The sequence below is a fragment of the Arvicanthis niloticus genome, chromosome X, assembly GCF_011762505.2.
Source record: "Arvicanthis niloticus isolate mArvNil1 chromosome X, mArvNil1.pat.X, whole genome shotgun sequence".
Classification (NCBI taxonomy): Eukaryota; Metazoa; Chordata; class Mammalia; order Rodentia; family Muridae; genus Arvicanthis; species Arvicanthis niloticus.
The window spans coordinates 98,036,464-98,052,690 of NC_047679.1; the positions used below are offsets into that span (position 1 = coordinate 98,036,464).

The 16,227-nt window shown below is 41.0% G+C and overlaps 1 protein-coding gene across 1 annotated transcript in view; it reads right to left on the reverse strand.

Moving 5' to 3' along the window:
• Kiaa1210 (KIAA1210 ortholog) overlaps positions 1 to 16,227 on the reverse strand; it is a 55,044-nt gene that overhangs the window by 12,842 nt on the left and 25,975 nt on the right. The window contains exons 5-6 of the mRNA XM_034485984.2: positions 8,951 to 9,130; positions 1,366 to 1,468 (exon numbers count right to left, since the gene is read on the reverse strand). Coding sequence (XP_034341875.1) covers positions 1,366 to 1,468; positions 8,951 to 9,130 — 283 coding nt within the window. The remainder of the gene's footprint in view (positions 1 to 1,365; positions 1,469 to 8,950; positions 9,131 to 16,227) is intronic.

Sequence of the window (16,227 nt, forward strand, 5' to 3'; positions counted from 1 at the left end):
CTAGTGGTTTCACATGCTATATACAGCAGAGAAGAGCTGGATATGCTTTCTCAATTAGGCCCTTCTTGTGGATGAGCAACTAAAGTACCCTACAAGTATTGACTCCATTCTATCTCCATGTATGAAAGGGACAACTGTGTAAATGACATTATTCTCTTAATCTGTGATCCATCCTTCATCCCTCCCATCCTTCTTTGAAAGACTGTTAATAGTGGGTTTTTTTTTTTCTTTTCTGGGAAAGAATACATCCTTAAGAAAGTCCTATCTTTGAAACCACATGCAAAATCATTTGTGGAAAAACCCTGACAACCGTTCAACTTAATTAATGGAACCAACATTTAATTTTGTCAAACACTGCATGAAATTAGTTTGCCATCTAGCTGAAGTTAAAATACATCTGTGCACACATCCAAACACACAGAGACGTTTTCACTCTGGCGGTATTTGTTTGGAATTGGTTAAATGATAGCTGCCAAGGAAACCTGCCTGCAGATGTGCAAATCTTTGGTAGCCATGGGTATGTGATGTAATTGTGAGCACAGACTCTCTTCTCTATACTGGAAGAGAAAAATAACTCCTATAAAAAGCAATTGGGGGACAGGTACTTCAGTTGTTCCTATTTCGCTATGTTATTGAAGAAGAATACTAAATAGGCCATTATTACTTGCCCTCTGCAGAACTCAGCAAGCATACTAATTTGAAAGAATTAAACACATCTCCAAACAAAGACTTCTCTGGTTGGAAATTGATTTAGATCGGATATAAAACCATGTGCAAACCTTTCCACAAAGCCTGTACAAATGTTGTTTTGCCAGTTTAGGTGGAGAGTCTAGGGCTGGACTTGTGTAAACCTCTTTCTAATGGAAAGTTTTGTTTTGTGAATTTTAAATTATGTGTGCAGGTATGTACCCCAGAAAAGGTCCTCAGACATTTTCACAAGTGAGCTAGACAGCAAGCAGAGTCACATAACGTCTCTCACAGTGTAGCACTTGCCTCACTGGGCTATGGTGAGATGTCCAGGGCTGTACATCGGCTTTTAGTACTTTTTAAATTATATGTATGCACATGTGCAGAGAGGTGCCCACAGAAGCCACAGGTGTCAGATCTTCCTGGGGCTGGAGTTACAGGCAGTTGTGACCTGCCTTGCTTGAGTGCTGAGGACCGAACTGAAGTCCTCTGAAAAACAGTAGCCTCTTAGCTATTGAAGCCTCTCTCCAGCTCATTTGTGAGCATCCAACACTGAAAAATCCAAGAGAATTGAGGGTAGCAACCCTGGGGGCATGTTTGTTTATACAAACACCCAAATACACTCCACTGTGCAAAGATGCCCAAGATCCACTGAGTTGGCGGCGAATGTTTGCTAACCTGTACTGTCCAGTCTCTCCTTTTGCTCAGCTTGTTTTGTCTTGGTTGTAGTCTTCTCTTTGGATGTCACTGAATAGACTTGCTCCTCCTGCTTTACTGTCATCTGAAACAAAGTTGTGGTTTTTTAGGAGAGACAGACAGACAGACCAAGGCAGAGAGAGACAGATAGACAGACACACAGAGACAGAGAGAGAGAGGAAAAGAGAGAGACAGAGAGACAGAGACAGGGAGAGAATGAACTTTATTTCAATTGGCATGATCCTTAGACCTTTTCACAAGTGAGCTAGGCAGCAAGCAGAATGCCAGAATGCTTGCCCAAAGTCTCTCATGGTGGATCACCTGCCTCCCTGTGTTGGGAGGCGACTTTTAGCAGAAAGTGGCTATCAGCTTTGCAGCCATCTCGAGCCATATACACTGACATGAGACTTGGTTTTCAACAGCCTGCAACAGCTTAGCACACTCTGATAAATATCTTGTTTATCCCACATATCTTGTTTTGCTGTTTAGTGCCCCCAGTTGCAAGGCGCACATGGTATCCACTCGTTCAAGGTGCAAGGTGCATGTGCTATCCATGCTATACATGCCTGTAAGGCTTATGTCATATCCACACCTACAAGGCACATGGCAAAAGCATATAAATAGCCCAGATTTCCCTTCAATAAAGGAGACTTGATCAGAACCTCTGTCTTGTCTCCATTCTTCGAGTCTCTTCCCCTTTATCCACTCTCTCTCTCTCTCTCTCTCTCTCTCTCTCTCTCTCTCTCTCTCTCTGTCTCTCTCTGGCTAGACCCTGACCTGCAGACTGAAGCTGCAGAGTGGTCCAGGACATTTTGGCCCCCAAGCGTGGAGCGGAGAGGGCTGCAACATCCCTGGGTGGTGGTGAGGTGTCCAGAGGCCACCTCATGCGTAGGCCTTGGCATCTGGATCACCCTGCTCCTGGGACTGTCCTCACCACTCAGATTTTATCCATGTGCTAAAACAAAACTGAGATGTCTTTTTTCATTTTTAGTTTTCATATTGTAATATCATTAGATGTTTCTCCCTTCCCTCACCTCCTCCAAATCCTGCCATATATTCCTCATTGCTCCCTTTCAAATGGGTGCCATTTTCATTGTTATTACATGCATATATGTATGTGTATCTGTATTCCTAAATAGTATCTGCCCAATCTATATAGCATTACTTGTATGTATATTTTCAGGGCTAACCATTTGGCATTAAAAAACCAGTTATGTCCTTCCAATCTGGACCCAAGCACTGAGCAGATCCCGAGCAGCAGCTCTGCCCCAATCTCACAGAACCCAGAGGAAGCGGGGCTCCCAGGAGCTCTAACCCGGGCAGTATCTTAGGTAAGCAGACAGCAACACCTGCCTCAAACAGGGAGTAACTGGGACCCACTAGGACCCAGGAATTCACTCCTGGCCTGGAACACTGGTTTCTTCCAGTCTGCACCCTAGCACTGAGCAGATCTTGGGCCTCAGTTCTAACACCAGTAGCAACACCCACCCCACACAGTTCTGACACAACCAAAATCATAGGAAAGACAGACTCCAGTCAGAGACAGGGCAGGTAACACTAAGGAGTTCCAGATGGTGAAAGGCAAGCGCAAGAACATAAGCATCAGCAACCCAGGGTACTTGACATCATCAGAACCTAGTTCTCCCACACTAGAAAGTCCTGAAATCCCCATATCACCAGAAAAGCAAGATTCAGATTTAAAATCACTTCTAATGATGATGATAGAGGAGTTTCAGAAGGACATAAATAACACTCAAAGAATTTGAGGAGAACACAGGTAAACAGGTAGAAGCCCTCAAAAAAGAAACACAAAAATCCCTTAAAGAATTACAAGAGAACACAACCAAACAGGTGAAAGAATTGAAAAAACCCATCCAGGACATAAAAATGGAAGTAGAAACAATAAAGAAATCACAAAGGAAGACTACTCTGGAGATAGATAAACCTAGGAAAAAGATCAGGAGTCATAGATGCAAGCATCACCAACAGAATACAAGAGATACAAGAGAGAATCTCAGGTACAGAAGATACCATAGAAAATATTGACACAACTGTCAAAGAAAATGCAAAATGCAAAAAGTTCTTAACACAAAACATCCAGGAAATTCAGGACAAAATGAGAAAACCAAACCTAAGGATAATAGGTATAGATGAGAGTGAAGATTCCCATCTTAAAGATCCAATAAATATCTTCAACAAAATTATAGAAGAAAACTTCCCTAACCTAAAGAACGAGATGCCCATAATCATACAAGAAGCCTATCGAGCACCAAATAGACTAGACCAGAATAGAAATACTTCCCATCACATAATAATCAAAACACCAAGTGCACAAAACAAAGAAAGAATATTAAATGCAGTAAGGGAGAAAGGCCAAGTACCATATAAAGGCAGACCTATCAGAATTACACCAGACTTCTCACTAGATACTATGAAAGCTAGAAGATGTTGGACATATGTCATACAGACCCTAAGAGAACACAAATGCCAGCCCAGGCTACTATACCCAGCAAAACTCTCAATTACCATAGGTGGAGAAATTAAGATATTCCATGACAAAACCAAATTTACACAATATCTTTCCACAAACCCAGCATTACAAAGGATAATAGCAGAAAAGCTCCAATACAAGGAGAGAAATTATACCCTAGAAAAAGCAAGAAAGTAATCTTCTTCCAACAAATCCAAAAGGCGGCTATCATCCTTTTGGCCATCTTGAGCCATATACCCTGACAAGAGATTTGATTACAATAGCCTACAACAGCTGAGCACACTCTGATAACATCTTGTTTTAGATACCCAGGATCTTCCCTTGGGTGTGTGAGACTTAAAGGTGTGATTTAGAGCCAAGACTTAAGGGCGTGACTTAGAGATCAGATTTAGAGATAAAACCTAATGGTGTGACTTAAGGGGGTGACTTAGAAGTGAGACATATAAAAGGTGAGAGGCAGACAGAAGAGTTCAGTACAACTTGCAGTTAGTTATTAGGCATTAGGTAGCAGGCACTTGGAAGAGAGCTTGGAAAGAAGCTTGGATCTTGGAGGCACTAGGGACTAGGAACTCAAGACTTGGGACTTGGACTAGGAAGAGAGACTGAAGAATAAATGGGATTGAAACACACTCTGTCTGGTCTCCATTTTTCGAGTCCATCCTCACTCTCTCTCTCTTGCTGAACCCCGACCCGAGGACTGAAGCAGCTTGAAGCAGTACCGGCTCTAACAATTTAGCCCCCAAGGCTTTGGCAGTTCGGGTTCCAACATTGACAGAGAGGTCCACAACATTTTGGCCCCCAAACGTGGGGCAGCTCGGGCCGAAATAGATAGCTACACAAACAGTGCCACCACTAATAACAAAAATAACAGGAAGCAACAATCTTCTCTCCTCAATATCTCTTAGCATCACTGGACTCAGTTCCCCAATAAAAAGACGTAGGCTAACGGACTGGATACATAAACAGGACCCAGCATTTTGCTGCATACAGGAAACCCACCTCAGTGACAAAGGCAGACACTACCTTACAGTAAAAGGCTGGAAAACAGTTTTTCAAGATTTTTCAAGATTTTTCAATTTTTCAATGGTCCCATGAAACAAGCTGGAGCAGCCCTTCTAAAACCTCCAGCCTGAGAACACAAAGGGAGGGACTCATGGCTCCACCTGTATAGGTAGTTAAGTGTGGCCTTGCCAGACATCAGTGGAAGTGGAGGGAGAGCCTTGGTGCCTGAAAGTTTGGATTCCCTAGTGTTGGGGAGAGCAGTGAGGCGGGAATGGGAGGATGGCAGGAGCACACCATTATAGAAATAGGAGGAGGGGGGATGGCATAAGGGGTTTTGGGGGGAATGGGAGAGGAGATAAACATTGAAAGGTAAATAAATAAAATATCCAATTTTAAAAAAACAGATAATGGGTCTGGCAATTATAGTTGAGCAGTTGAGACTTTTTGTCAACAATTTATTATGGGGATTTCATATAATACTCAAGGACAAGGTATTGTGCAAGAGGCCCATGGAACTTTAAAAAGATTGGTGAGACATACTGTTGCTGAGACAAAGAATTATGAGCTCACCTGTGAGCTTGCTGAGTGCCCTGACAAGGGTGACTGGGGAGCTGTATTGGACATATGTTCCTGACCCACCTTTACTTGACTATATCCCAAATGCCTTGCCTCAAGTTTTTAGACCTTGTGGGATAGAGAATTGAAAAGAGAAATTATGTCTCTTGTATTCTTCTTAAAGGTACCCAGCTATTAGGATTCAATCATGTACTGGTCTAGAAATCAATCCAATATGGGAAATAACAGTCTACTTTTGGAAGACTGGATCTGGACTTTGTCAGGAACATATCTGGAAGCTAGCTGTAGCTCGCTATGATGTTAGGATAGCAAGAGATAATGTTGGGACAGGATCTGGATTTCAAACAAGGGTTAGTGCATGTTTTAAGGCTCTTTTAATTGTCAAGCTAAAATTGGTTTTTGTCTCTTCTACAGCATTTATGGTAAGTTGCATTGACTGTATAATTTCCAATTGTGTTAGTGTGTTAAAACCTGGCATGTCTGTTACGGGGGTCTATCAACCAGCTTTTGTCTCACTGTCCTGAGTATTAGAAAACCTTGATTCTCTGAAAAAAAGCTTGAAAGTGCTGTAAGAAGTGAGTTAGGCTTTAAGCAGAAGCAAGAAGGTAGCAGGCTTGATTATTGCTGGTATAACAGCTTTAATTCCATTAATAGCTAGCACCACTGCTTCTGCAATAGCATTGACACAAGGAGTTAAGACAACTATTTTTGTTAACCATCTAGCAAAAAAAAATGTTACTAATGTATTGAGTATACAAAAGGATTTATATGGGTATCTGGAACAACGAATGATGCTCTATAACCCATTCAAATTATCTGAAGGAGGTTCAGGGTTCAAGAGTTAGGAGCCATCCCAAGTGTCATGACAAATACCATTGGAGTAGTGTCACTTTTGAAATTCACAGTGATTGTCATTATAATTAGAAAAAAGTTTGAAGACACCTGTAGGATATTTGGCATAATCCTAACACCTCTCTGGGTGTGTTAACTTTGTATAATGAGATTATGAATTTAAAGAATGCTGCTCTGTTGACCTTTGATGCTGTAAATAATGCCAATAAAATTATCCATGGCCTGAGCTCAGTATTTCCGTTTTGGACAAACCTCAGGAATGGCATATATAGCTTGATCAGGTTAGCCCTTCTTGTCCTGGGAATACTTTTATTCCTGCCCATTGAGTTAAGCTTATCTTTAACAACATCAACATGTTTGCAGCCAAAGTACATGGCTTAAACCTGAAAATGGGCCCCCAGACAGAGTTATTAAATTAACAGGCTGGCAAGTTAAGGACAGGTAAGATTCTGCACAGAGCCTTAAGACAGAAGTGCATTGGGAGAGGTTGAGAGCCTTTGAGGCTGCTTGGCAAGAAGCTGACATGGGCCAAGGACAAGGAAAGGGGCTGCTTGACAGGAATATGACATTAGCCAAGGACAAGGAAGTAGGCTTCAAGCAGGAATTTGACACTAGACTAAAACAAAGAAGTAATTTCAGGTAGGAGTCTAAATCATAGGCTACAACAAAGAAGTAATCTCAGGCAGGAATCTAGATATTGGGCCAGAACAAAGAAGTAATTTCAGACAGGAATCTAAGTTTTAGGCTAGAACAAGGAAGTAGGCTTCAGACATGAATATAACCTTGGTCTAGGATAGGGAAGTAGGCTCAGATACTTTGGTCATCCTGATAAGCCCTTAGAAACAGTGACCACAGGAGTATTCATATAGTTGGGTTTAATGCCTTGCTTTTTCTTTGCCTATTTGTGTTTATTGTATTGCTTGTTCCTCTATTGCATTGCTAGATCTTCAACCTAGAACTGACCTTAATACATGCATGTAATCAAAATGGTATAAAAGCATAAAGGAGGAGGGGGCATGGGATAGGGGCTTCTAGGGAGGGGAAATGGGGAAAGGGGATGACATCTGTATTGTAAAGAAATAAAATATCCAATTTAAAAAAAAAAAACAGTTGTTCTCTACCCTGGGGAAGACTCTTTCTCCCAATCTCAGTTTATCGATGTGTTTCTTGTTCAGCTTATGTTTAGGCTATCATGTTGCTGAGACTTCATGGGTGTAGCTTCTGAATGGTAGAGGGAACTTTGGATGAGTACCTGAATTATTTGTATTTTCATGCTCTTTTTGTAAAAGGTTTGTGCTAGCAAGTCTTCGAGCTATTTTAGTTCAGAATACCCAAATAATTAATTTGGGTGTTTGACTGGCTAATTTCTTTTTAGCTGACAGATCCTTTTAAACACCTGTTTCTTTGATTTCTTAACTGTAATTGGAAACCTCTTACAAAATCATTAGGTTTTTTTTGTTTTCTTTTAAAAGGTTTTATTGCATTCACTTCTCTATGTTCATTTGTGAATGAGCATACTCATGTGCAAATGAATGTGGATGTGCCACAGAGAGTGTGCAGAGATGAAAAGACAACTTGGAGGGAGGAATCAGATCTCTCTCCTGTAGCCATCTTTTTACATGGGTGTTAGGGATCAAATTTGGGTCCACACACTTTGTGACAAGCAGTTTACTTATACCTGTTGTCATGTGATTTTAAAGAAATTCTCAAATATTTATCTTTTTAAATTATATGGATATGGAATGTCTGTGTGTGTCTGTGCATGTGTGACCGCAAGTACTTAAGCAGTCCAAAAGAGGACAGTCAATAACTGGTGCTGGAGTTATAGGTTACACCTGGCATGGGTGTTAAGAACCAAAGCCAGGGGCTGGAGAGATGGCTCAGTGGTTAAGAGCACTGACTCTTCTTCCTGAGGTCCTGAGTTCAATTCCCAGCAACCACATGGTGGCTCACAACCATCTGTAATAGGATCTGATGCCCTCTTCTGGTGTGTCTGAAGATAGCTGCAGTGTACTCATATACATAAAATAAATAAATATATCTTTGAAAAAAAAAAAGAACCAAAGCCAGGTCGTCAGTAAGAGCAGTATGAAGTATTGACCACTGAGCCATCTCGCTAGACCCCATTGCTAAGATTCTAACTTCAGAGAAGACTTGAGGGCTGTCCAGGCACTAAACCAATAAGCAGGTTGTATAAGGTTAAGTCTGTTTATGCTTTTCTCATTCCATTTATAGGAGTTTCAAATAGACAGGACATTTCATGCAGCCAACACAAGCTTGCACACCCACTGCACACATCAAGGCTGGGACAGTGCCATATACATTACTATCCCTACTTAGGGTATGTATCTCTCATCACATGTATTCAACCTATGACCCTCAGGAAGCACATGGCCACATTTGGCAAACGATATCTATGGATGTGGCCCAACCTAAAATCACAAACTTAAGGCATTACGAGATATTTTGGGCACCCATTTGTAATTCAGCTGCATGCTTCTGAAGAGTAAACTTTGTAGATAACAATACCATGGCACAATGTCAAAGGGTTGGATACATCTATACCCATATAGTTTCCTAGCAGCAGTGGGCATAGGCTAGACCTTTTCTCACAAAGTTTAATGCAGGATATCATGAAACACTTACGGATGTGGAACTTAACTTCTTCTTCTTCTGCTTCCGGGGGTTTAAAGCTATCTTGTGTTTAGCAGCTGAAGAATCCAAGCAGCCCTGTGAGGTGGCTGGGGTACTGAAACCGGAGGGATTCTGAGTGCTGCTTTCAGAAGACTGTGATACCTCGGCATCTGAGGACACTTCAGAGATGCTCTGGAGAGTGGGAGAAAATAAGTGAGTCAAATTCAAACAGATGCTGTCCCTGCTCTCAAAGCAGGAAATGCTTCTTCATTGCTAAGAAATGCATAAGGAAGCCTTTCATGGATGACTACCCACTTCCTTTCCCCTTTCAGTTTAAATGTCACACTTTGGGTCCTTTGTAAATGAAAATGAGATATAGGAAGAAATTGGGGGTGCTCCCTCGCTCAGAAAGCAACAGGGGTGCTCTGCTGCCCTCACAACTAGAACACAAGCACATAGTGGCACTTACAAAGTGGAATGATTGTATGTTCTCTTGTCCCATGTCCCTTCTCAGTGACAGGAAGACATCTGGCTAGAAAGAGAGGTGCAATCCTGGATGGGTAAAACTCAATGGGCCCCTGGGATTGCTGTGCTGGAAAGTTAGGGAGAGAAAATCCATTTGGAAGAAGGTCTCTTTGCAAGCTGTGTTTTCATAGAGAGCACACTAATATTATTTATATTTACTGTTTGTAGGTGCAAGGCTGATGGGAAGACTCCAGGAACTGACTTCTCCAGCCTCCAATGAAACATAGAGAAAGGCTCTAACCTTGTCCTCATTATAGTGGGCTCCATCTCCCCAAACTATTTGGATCTGGGACACCTGGTTCCATTCCTTAATAGGAACTTTAAAATAGTCCCAAGAAGGATTGTGGACACAACATTTTCTACACCTCCAAGAGACACACCAGAGCTCGCCCAGTCCTAAGTACCTGCACAGAAGTTACATTGAATAGCAGATGATGTGTCATCTCGCTCCTGGACATCAGAAGCACATGGTGTCATGTTCCCTTTATGTTTATCCTTATAAGTAGTGTTGCACAATGCCAGGGACCCCTTGGCAAAAGGTAGAGTTCACATGTCCCCACATTTTTCAAAAACACTGTACGCAGATGCAGTGATAACCTCATCTGCTTATCTTGCCTCTAAACATGGCCCTCCATTTCAGTGTCTAGGGACTGAACAGTGCTAGTTCATCTGGTTTCACTTCTAATCAAAGGTAAAAGAAACCTAGTTCATCTGGTTTCACTTCTAATCAAGGTGAAAGAAATATACAAAATCTGTTTGGTGGGGTCAACCACACAGCATTAACAGTGGCTCCAAGATTTTCTTAACTTTTTTCTTTTCTTTGTTTTGTTCTTTATGAGACAGGGTTTCTCTGTATAGCCCTAGATGTCCTGGAACTCACTCTGTAGACTAGGCTAGCCACAAACTCAGAGATCCACCTGCCTCTGTGTCCCAAGTGCTGGAACTAAAGGTGTGCACCACCACTGCCTGGCTTTTCTTAACTTCTTTATGCAACTGTTATCCACTAACTTATAAACACCCTTCCCAATATAATTTATTTTAATAATAAATAATAAATAATAAATAATTATTAATAAATAATAAATATATTATTTATATTTATTCAGCTTGTGTCTGTTCCCTGTGTCATTTTAGTCCTTCTGTCTAAGACTTCACTATTTCCAATTAAAAGAAGAAGATGTAGATGTAGAAATCCTAAAAGGATACCATGCAAGTTGCTTTGTATGAAAGCCAATGTAGGATGCCTAAATAGTAAACCATACAGACCAATTTTCATTCACTTGACCTCCCAACCCTTGTAGTATGAAAACTACAGAGTAGCATTGTTTGCTCCAGTGACACTCATTCTAGAGTATAACAGAAAGATCAGGCTAAGCCAAACCCTATTGATTTCCAGATTGGATATGTACAACAGGGAGGTCCTTCATTCCCAATCACAGTACAAGCCAAGGAGGTAGCAAACTTAGGCCCAGCCACTTGTCTTCTTTTGTTAGTTCAACTTTCATTGATCTGACTACTGACCTACATCTATCCTCCAACCTGTACTAAAAAGACAAAGAAAAATCACCTGATTATGGGGCCTTGCACTCAGATATATGATTCAAACTAGCCATCAGAGGTCCTTTTGTGAGCTCACAGTATTTTGTGTGGAAATGGAATATGTTCGGATTTATATATTTCCTTAAATCCACCAGTGGGCTAAAAAATTGTTTATACTCTGGAGTTCTGGACAGTGTTTCTTAGCATAGGGTTCAGGAACTCACACACCCCAATGTGAAAATCATCTAGAAGAAGGTGTTGAAAGGCACATTTGAGGGACATGTCAAGACTGGACTGTGGCTGAGGATGTAGCTCAGTGGTAGAGCATTGTTTAGCATGTAAAGGACCCTGATTTCAATTCTCAGCACCCAAAACAAAATAAAAAAAGACCTGGAGGATAAGAATACCAGCAGAAGGGCCTTAGAATGGCTTGACAAACTCTCCAACTGGGTATTTTAGGGCCAAGGTAGAGAACAAGAACTGACAGCTGATCTAGCACATCTTCAAACCAAAGCTTGGATTTCATAAATAATCCCATCAGTCTTGTTAGAACAGGATCCAGAAATCTATGGGTTTCTTCTGGTTCCGTCTTCCCTCAGCTATTATTGTTTAGTACCTCCCTAGAATAGTTACCAAGGAATTCAATCATAAGAGAGCATGAGTTATCTAAGGAGAGCAAATTAAACCCCCTTCTAGCAGGAGTCTGAAAGAAAGGTAAGGAAGAAAGGAACTCCTTTCTCTAATTCTCTTTTCCCAGCTCCTCTATCTGTCCTCAGACCAACTCACACTGTCTGTACTCAGGTGCAGAGTGTTAAGGTAGATGGATGTGGTTTCCTTTCTTCTGTATATAAGAGGGGATTAAATATAGACATCCTTTCTGGTGAAGAAAGCTGGTTAGGGCTTCAAGCAAAGCATAGTAAGGGGTCCCTCAGTACTGGTTGGTAAGGGACTAAACTGGACATTGTTTTGGCATTAACTAGGTTAATAGAGGCTCTTTCAAAAATTAAAACACATTTCAGTTCTATTCTCCTGTCAAATATCTAGACCTAGCTGGAAGCAGCTCAATCAATAATGCACCGTGAGGGCATCCTTTTAATGACTGCATCTTTCTCCCTGTATGTTGTTAGGCTTCCCTCTCTTTCTTTGTAGTTGATAAGATACTGGTAAAAGGATATGAAGAACCAGCCTGCCTCCATCTTAGGCTTTAAAAACATCTTATAGTAAAGACAAACGAGGTTCATTCCTGTTTATGATTAAACCCTATTTCTCAAGACTTGGGCTATGTCCCACCTGTAACCTTAACTGCAAATTGTTCTGTAATGTGTGTTCCAGTATAGATGCCAATCATGTCTTTGTTTCAAACCCATCTTAACCCTACCTTTAATCAAGCCTACCTTTCTTTTGAAGGGTTTTTATGACTACCTGTTGTTAGGACTACCTTGTTAGGACCACCTTGCAATTATGTATTTGTTTCAGGAGGTCATTAGAACTAACTTGTTAGGCTTATGTTCTGCTCCTGTAACCCTATTTATTTTGTCCACAAAATCCCCCATTTGGACACCCCATACCTGAGCTATAAAAGCCTTATCTTCTCCACATCCAATGCTGACCTCTTGAACCCCACTTTAGGGGAAGCAGCCTGCACACACACACACACACACACACACACACGCACACGCACACGCACATGCACACGCACATGCACACGCACACATGCATGCACACACATGCACATACATACGAAATGTGCTTTAATTAATTGCTTACTTAAATTCATTTGGCCATGATGATTTAGGTCACTTGTCTTTTTCCTCACATTTCTGGGATAAACAGAAATTTGATTGGCTTCTGAGGACAGCAGAAAGTCCTGCCTTGTGATAAGTAAGAGTGGTAGGCGTGCTCAGTGGCACAGTCTATGAGCCCAGCAATTGAGAGGCTGAAGCAGGAGGATTTGGAATGCATGGTCAGCTTAGGCTACTTGGTGAGGGCCAACACTTAAAAGATGGAAAACCTACAGACAATTAGGCCCAGGTTTCATCCAACATTTGGGGGAAAATTGGCACTTCGGGAAAAATATATTCTGAAAGTGTCCAGGAGGGTCTGACACTGAAGATGGGAGCCTGGGTCTATGTGAGCTGACACTGTAAAGCACGCTGCCTTGGTAATGCCTCCAGAGGAAGCAGCAGCACTTGATGGGAAGATTGTTCTCAGTAAGGGGTGTTTCTGCTAAGAGATGTTGGCACAGGGTGTAAGATTTGCTATTGACTAATGTTCCCCTCCTTGGGGTGTGTCAGAGAAATGTACATCCCCATTTCTGATGGTGTCTCCTCAGCTACTGCTTCATTCAAATCCTTGATACATAAAAGCTGTTGAGGCCAGCACTTTTGCAATGTCAACATTCTAGGAGGTGGAGATTCGATGCAGCCTGCATCCTCCCTCCTAATGCAATTGCTTCAATTCTTTAACTCAAATAGAAAACAAAAATATGAAAGCTGAGGATGTGGACCAGTCGTAAAGCTTGTGCTCTATGAACATGAGGCCCGGGGTTTCATCCTTAGCATGTGCACACGCATGCACGTGCGCAAACACACACACACACACACACACACACACACACACACACACACACACACGGAATTTGGAATTAAATAACACTTAATTTGAAGTTCTAGCTATACCATTTACTGACTCATGCCCCCTAACCTTATTATTCTTATTATTGATAGAGACTTTGATGTGTTATCACAAAGATTAAATAAGTTGATGCATGAGAAGTACTTAGCACAGTGCCTCTCACACAAGAAAACCCCCATAAATGGTAGCTGATATTTAACATGTTGGGGGTGAGAAAATTGTCAGCTTCTCCACTGTATTAGCTAATGAACAATGTCATTGCCACTGCTGGGCACTGGTTGTTCAAATGTATAGGACTGCTAAAGCTCACATGGTTCAATGAAAACTGCTATGAATTTGAGACAGGATCCTGTGTTCAAATCCCAGATTTATCTCTGATCAGCTCTGTGGCCTTGTCCAAATCATTTTACCTGCCTCTGTGTCCCAAGTGCTGGAACTAAAGGTGTGCACCACCACTGCCTGGCTTTTCTTAACTTCTTTATGCAACTGTTATCCACTAACTTATAAACACTCTTCCCAATATAATTTATTTTAATAATAAATAATAAATAATAATAAATAATTATTAATAATTATATAATAATAAATAATTATTAATAAATAACAAATATATTATTTATATTTATTCAGCTTGTGTCTGTTCCCTGTGTCATTTTAGTCCTTCTGTCTAAGACTTCACTATTTCCAATTAAAAGAAGAAGATGTAGATGTAGAAATCCTAAAAGGATACCATGCAAGTTGCTCACTTGTTTCATCTATAAAAGGCATGATAGTATCTTTTCTTTTATATCTTTAAAGCCTTGTAGAGAAAACAAAGTGCTTTGTAAACTGATAGTTTCTACGTGATAATTGGAAGGTGTTGTCATACTCTCCTCTGATTTATCACATGAATTTAACAAAGACTGATCATTACGAATGAATTAATTATGAAGAAAGCCACCCAAAATAACGTAAGAATTGTAGTCAGAAGGAAATGGCCAGGCAGCATTCTAAAGAACTCCACTAGCCAACATGATGGAAGAATGCAAACAACCTAACCTAGAACATGTTAGCATAGAAACAATTATCCTTCGATGGGACTAAGATTGGGTTATTTAATCAGCTGTGACTTTCACCCGTTCCACCCCATTCATGACTGTGAAGATTTATTTGGTCCTTTGTGCATGACAACCTGCAATTATTTTTCCTCTTAAATGGGGTTCTGAAAAAAAAAAAAAAAGGTTCTATCAGTCTGATTCTCTTATGGCTTGTGATAGCCAAGGTTCTGGGAATGACAGGGTGCTGGGAAGCACTAGACAAGGGGATACCCTGGTTAAAGTATGAGGTGACTTAAGCCCTGCTCAGCCCAACTATCTATAGAGATACCTGCTCAGACCCACTGCCTTTCTCACCGAATGTGAAGAACTGAACCCCTGTACCAGATTAGAGGCTGCAAACAGCAGGAGCGAGAGTAATCTGAGAGAAAATCACGTGGTTTTCAGACTGGAGTTGAAACACACCAGGCACCTCACTCTCTACCTAAGGACTCCTGGGAGGAAGAAACTGTGGTAAAGCCTTTCAACTCAATCTCCGGATTCTTAGAAAGCAAGCCTGAGCATTGAGGGCTGTAATTGGTGGCATGCATTCCCCTCCTCTGCCAGTAGAGGGCAGAAGCTGACAGAAGAAAGAGCGTGCAAATTGCTCCAAAACATAGATTTAGTTATTGTTTACTCTGAACTGTCTGGATGTTTTCTTCTACTCTCCTTGTTGTTCTGTGAGAAGGCAATAAGAAGTGGGTTTGTGGGGAAACATTTGGGGAAGAGAGTAAGGAACCGTAATGGGTAGCCTGAGCCATCTATCTGCTTAAAGAATCATCCACTCAGGCCAGCTTATCTCCTGGATGCCAATGAGAGTTGTATCCTTAGAAGCTGCTGCTGCTGCCTTTGCTGCCAACAGTATGGCCCCTGGAATCACCATAGTGACGTAATAGGTCTAGGATCATAGCAGAAAGAGCACAGACACTCACATATGGGAATAAATAGGAATTACACTGTAATTCCAAAGACTCAACTTTTACCTGACAGGCCAATAACTACTCTCTGCTAACCTGACTCAGCTCAGTCCAATTTGAGGGGCTGTGTTTTGTTTTTGAGACATGAATATCCATCAATAGATGAATGGCTCAAGAAAGGGTAATGCCTACAAACAAAGGACAACCATTAGGCCACAAATAGGAATGAAGCTCTAATACAATGCTACAATATGGATGAACTTCAAAACCAATGTGCTAGGTGAAAAAAGCTATCGGTAAAGACCTCATATCATTCGTTCTATTTATATGAAATATATCAAATAAGAAAGTGAAAACAAAGAAATTCAATTAGTGTTATCAGAAGTTGATAGAAATACTATATTATTTATAAATATATATTTATTTATATATATAAATTTATAAATAGAAAGACGATAGAAATAGGGAGTCACTGCTTAACAGGTGCTGGGTTTCCATTTGGGAGAACCAAACAAGTGCCAGATGTAGACAGTGGGAGTAAGTGTGTGTAATTCCACTGAACCATACTCTAAAATGCTTTGTATGCTTACTTTCATGCTAG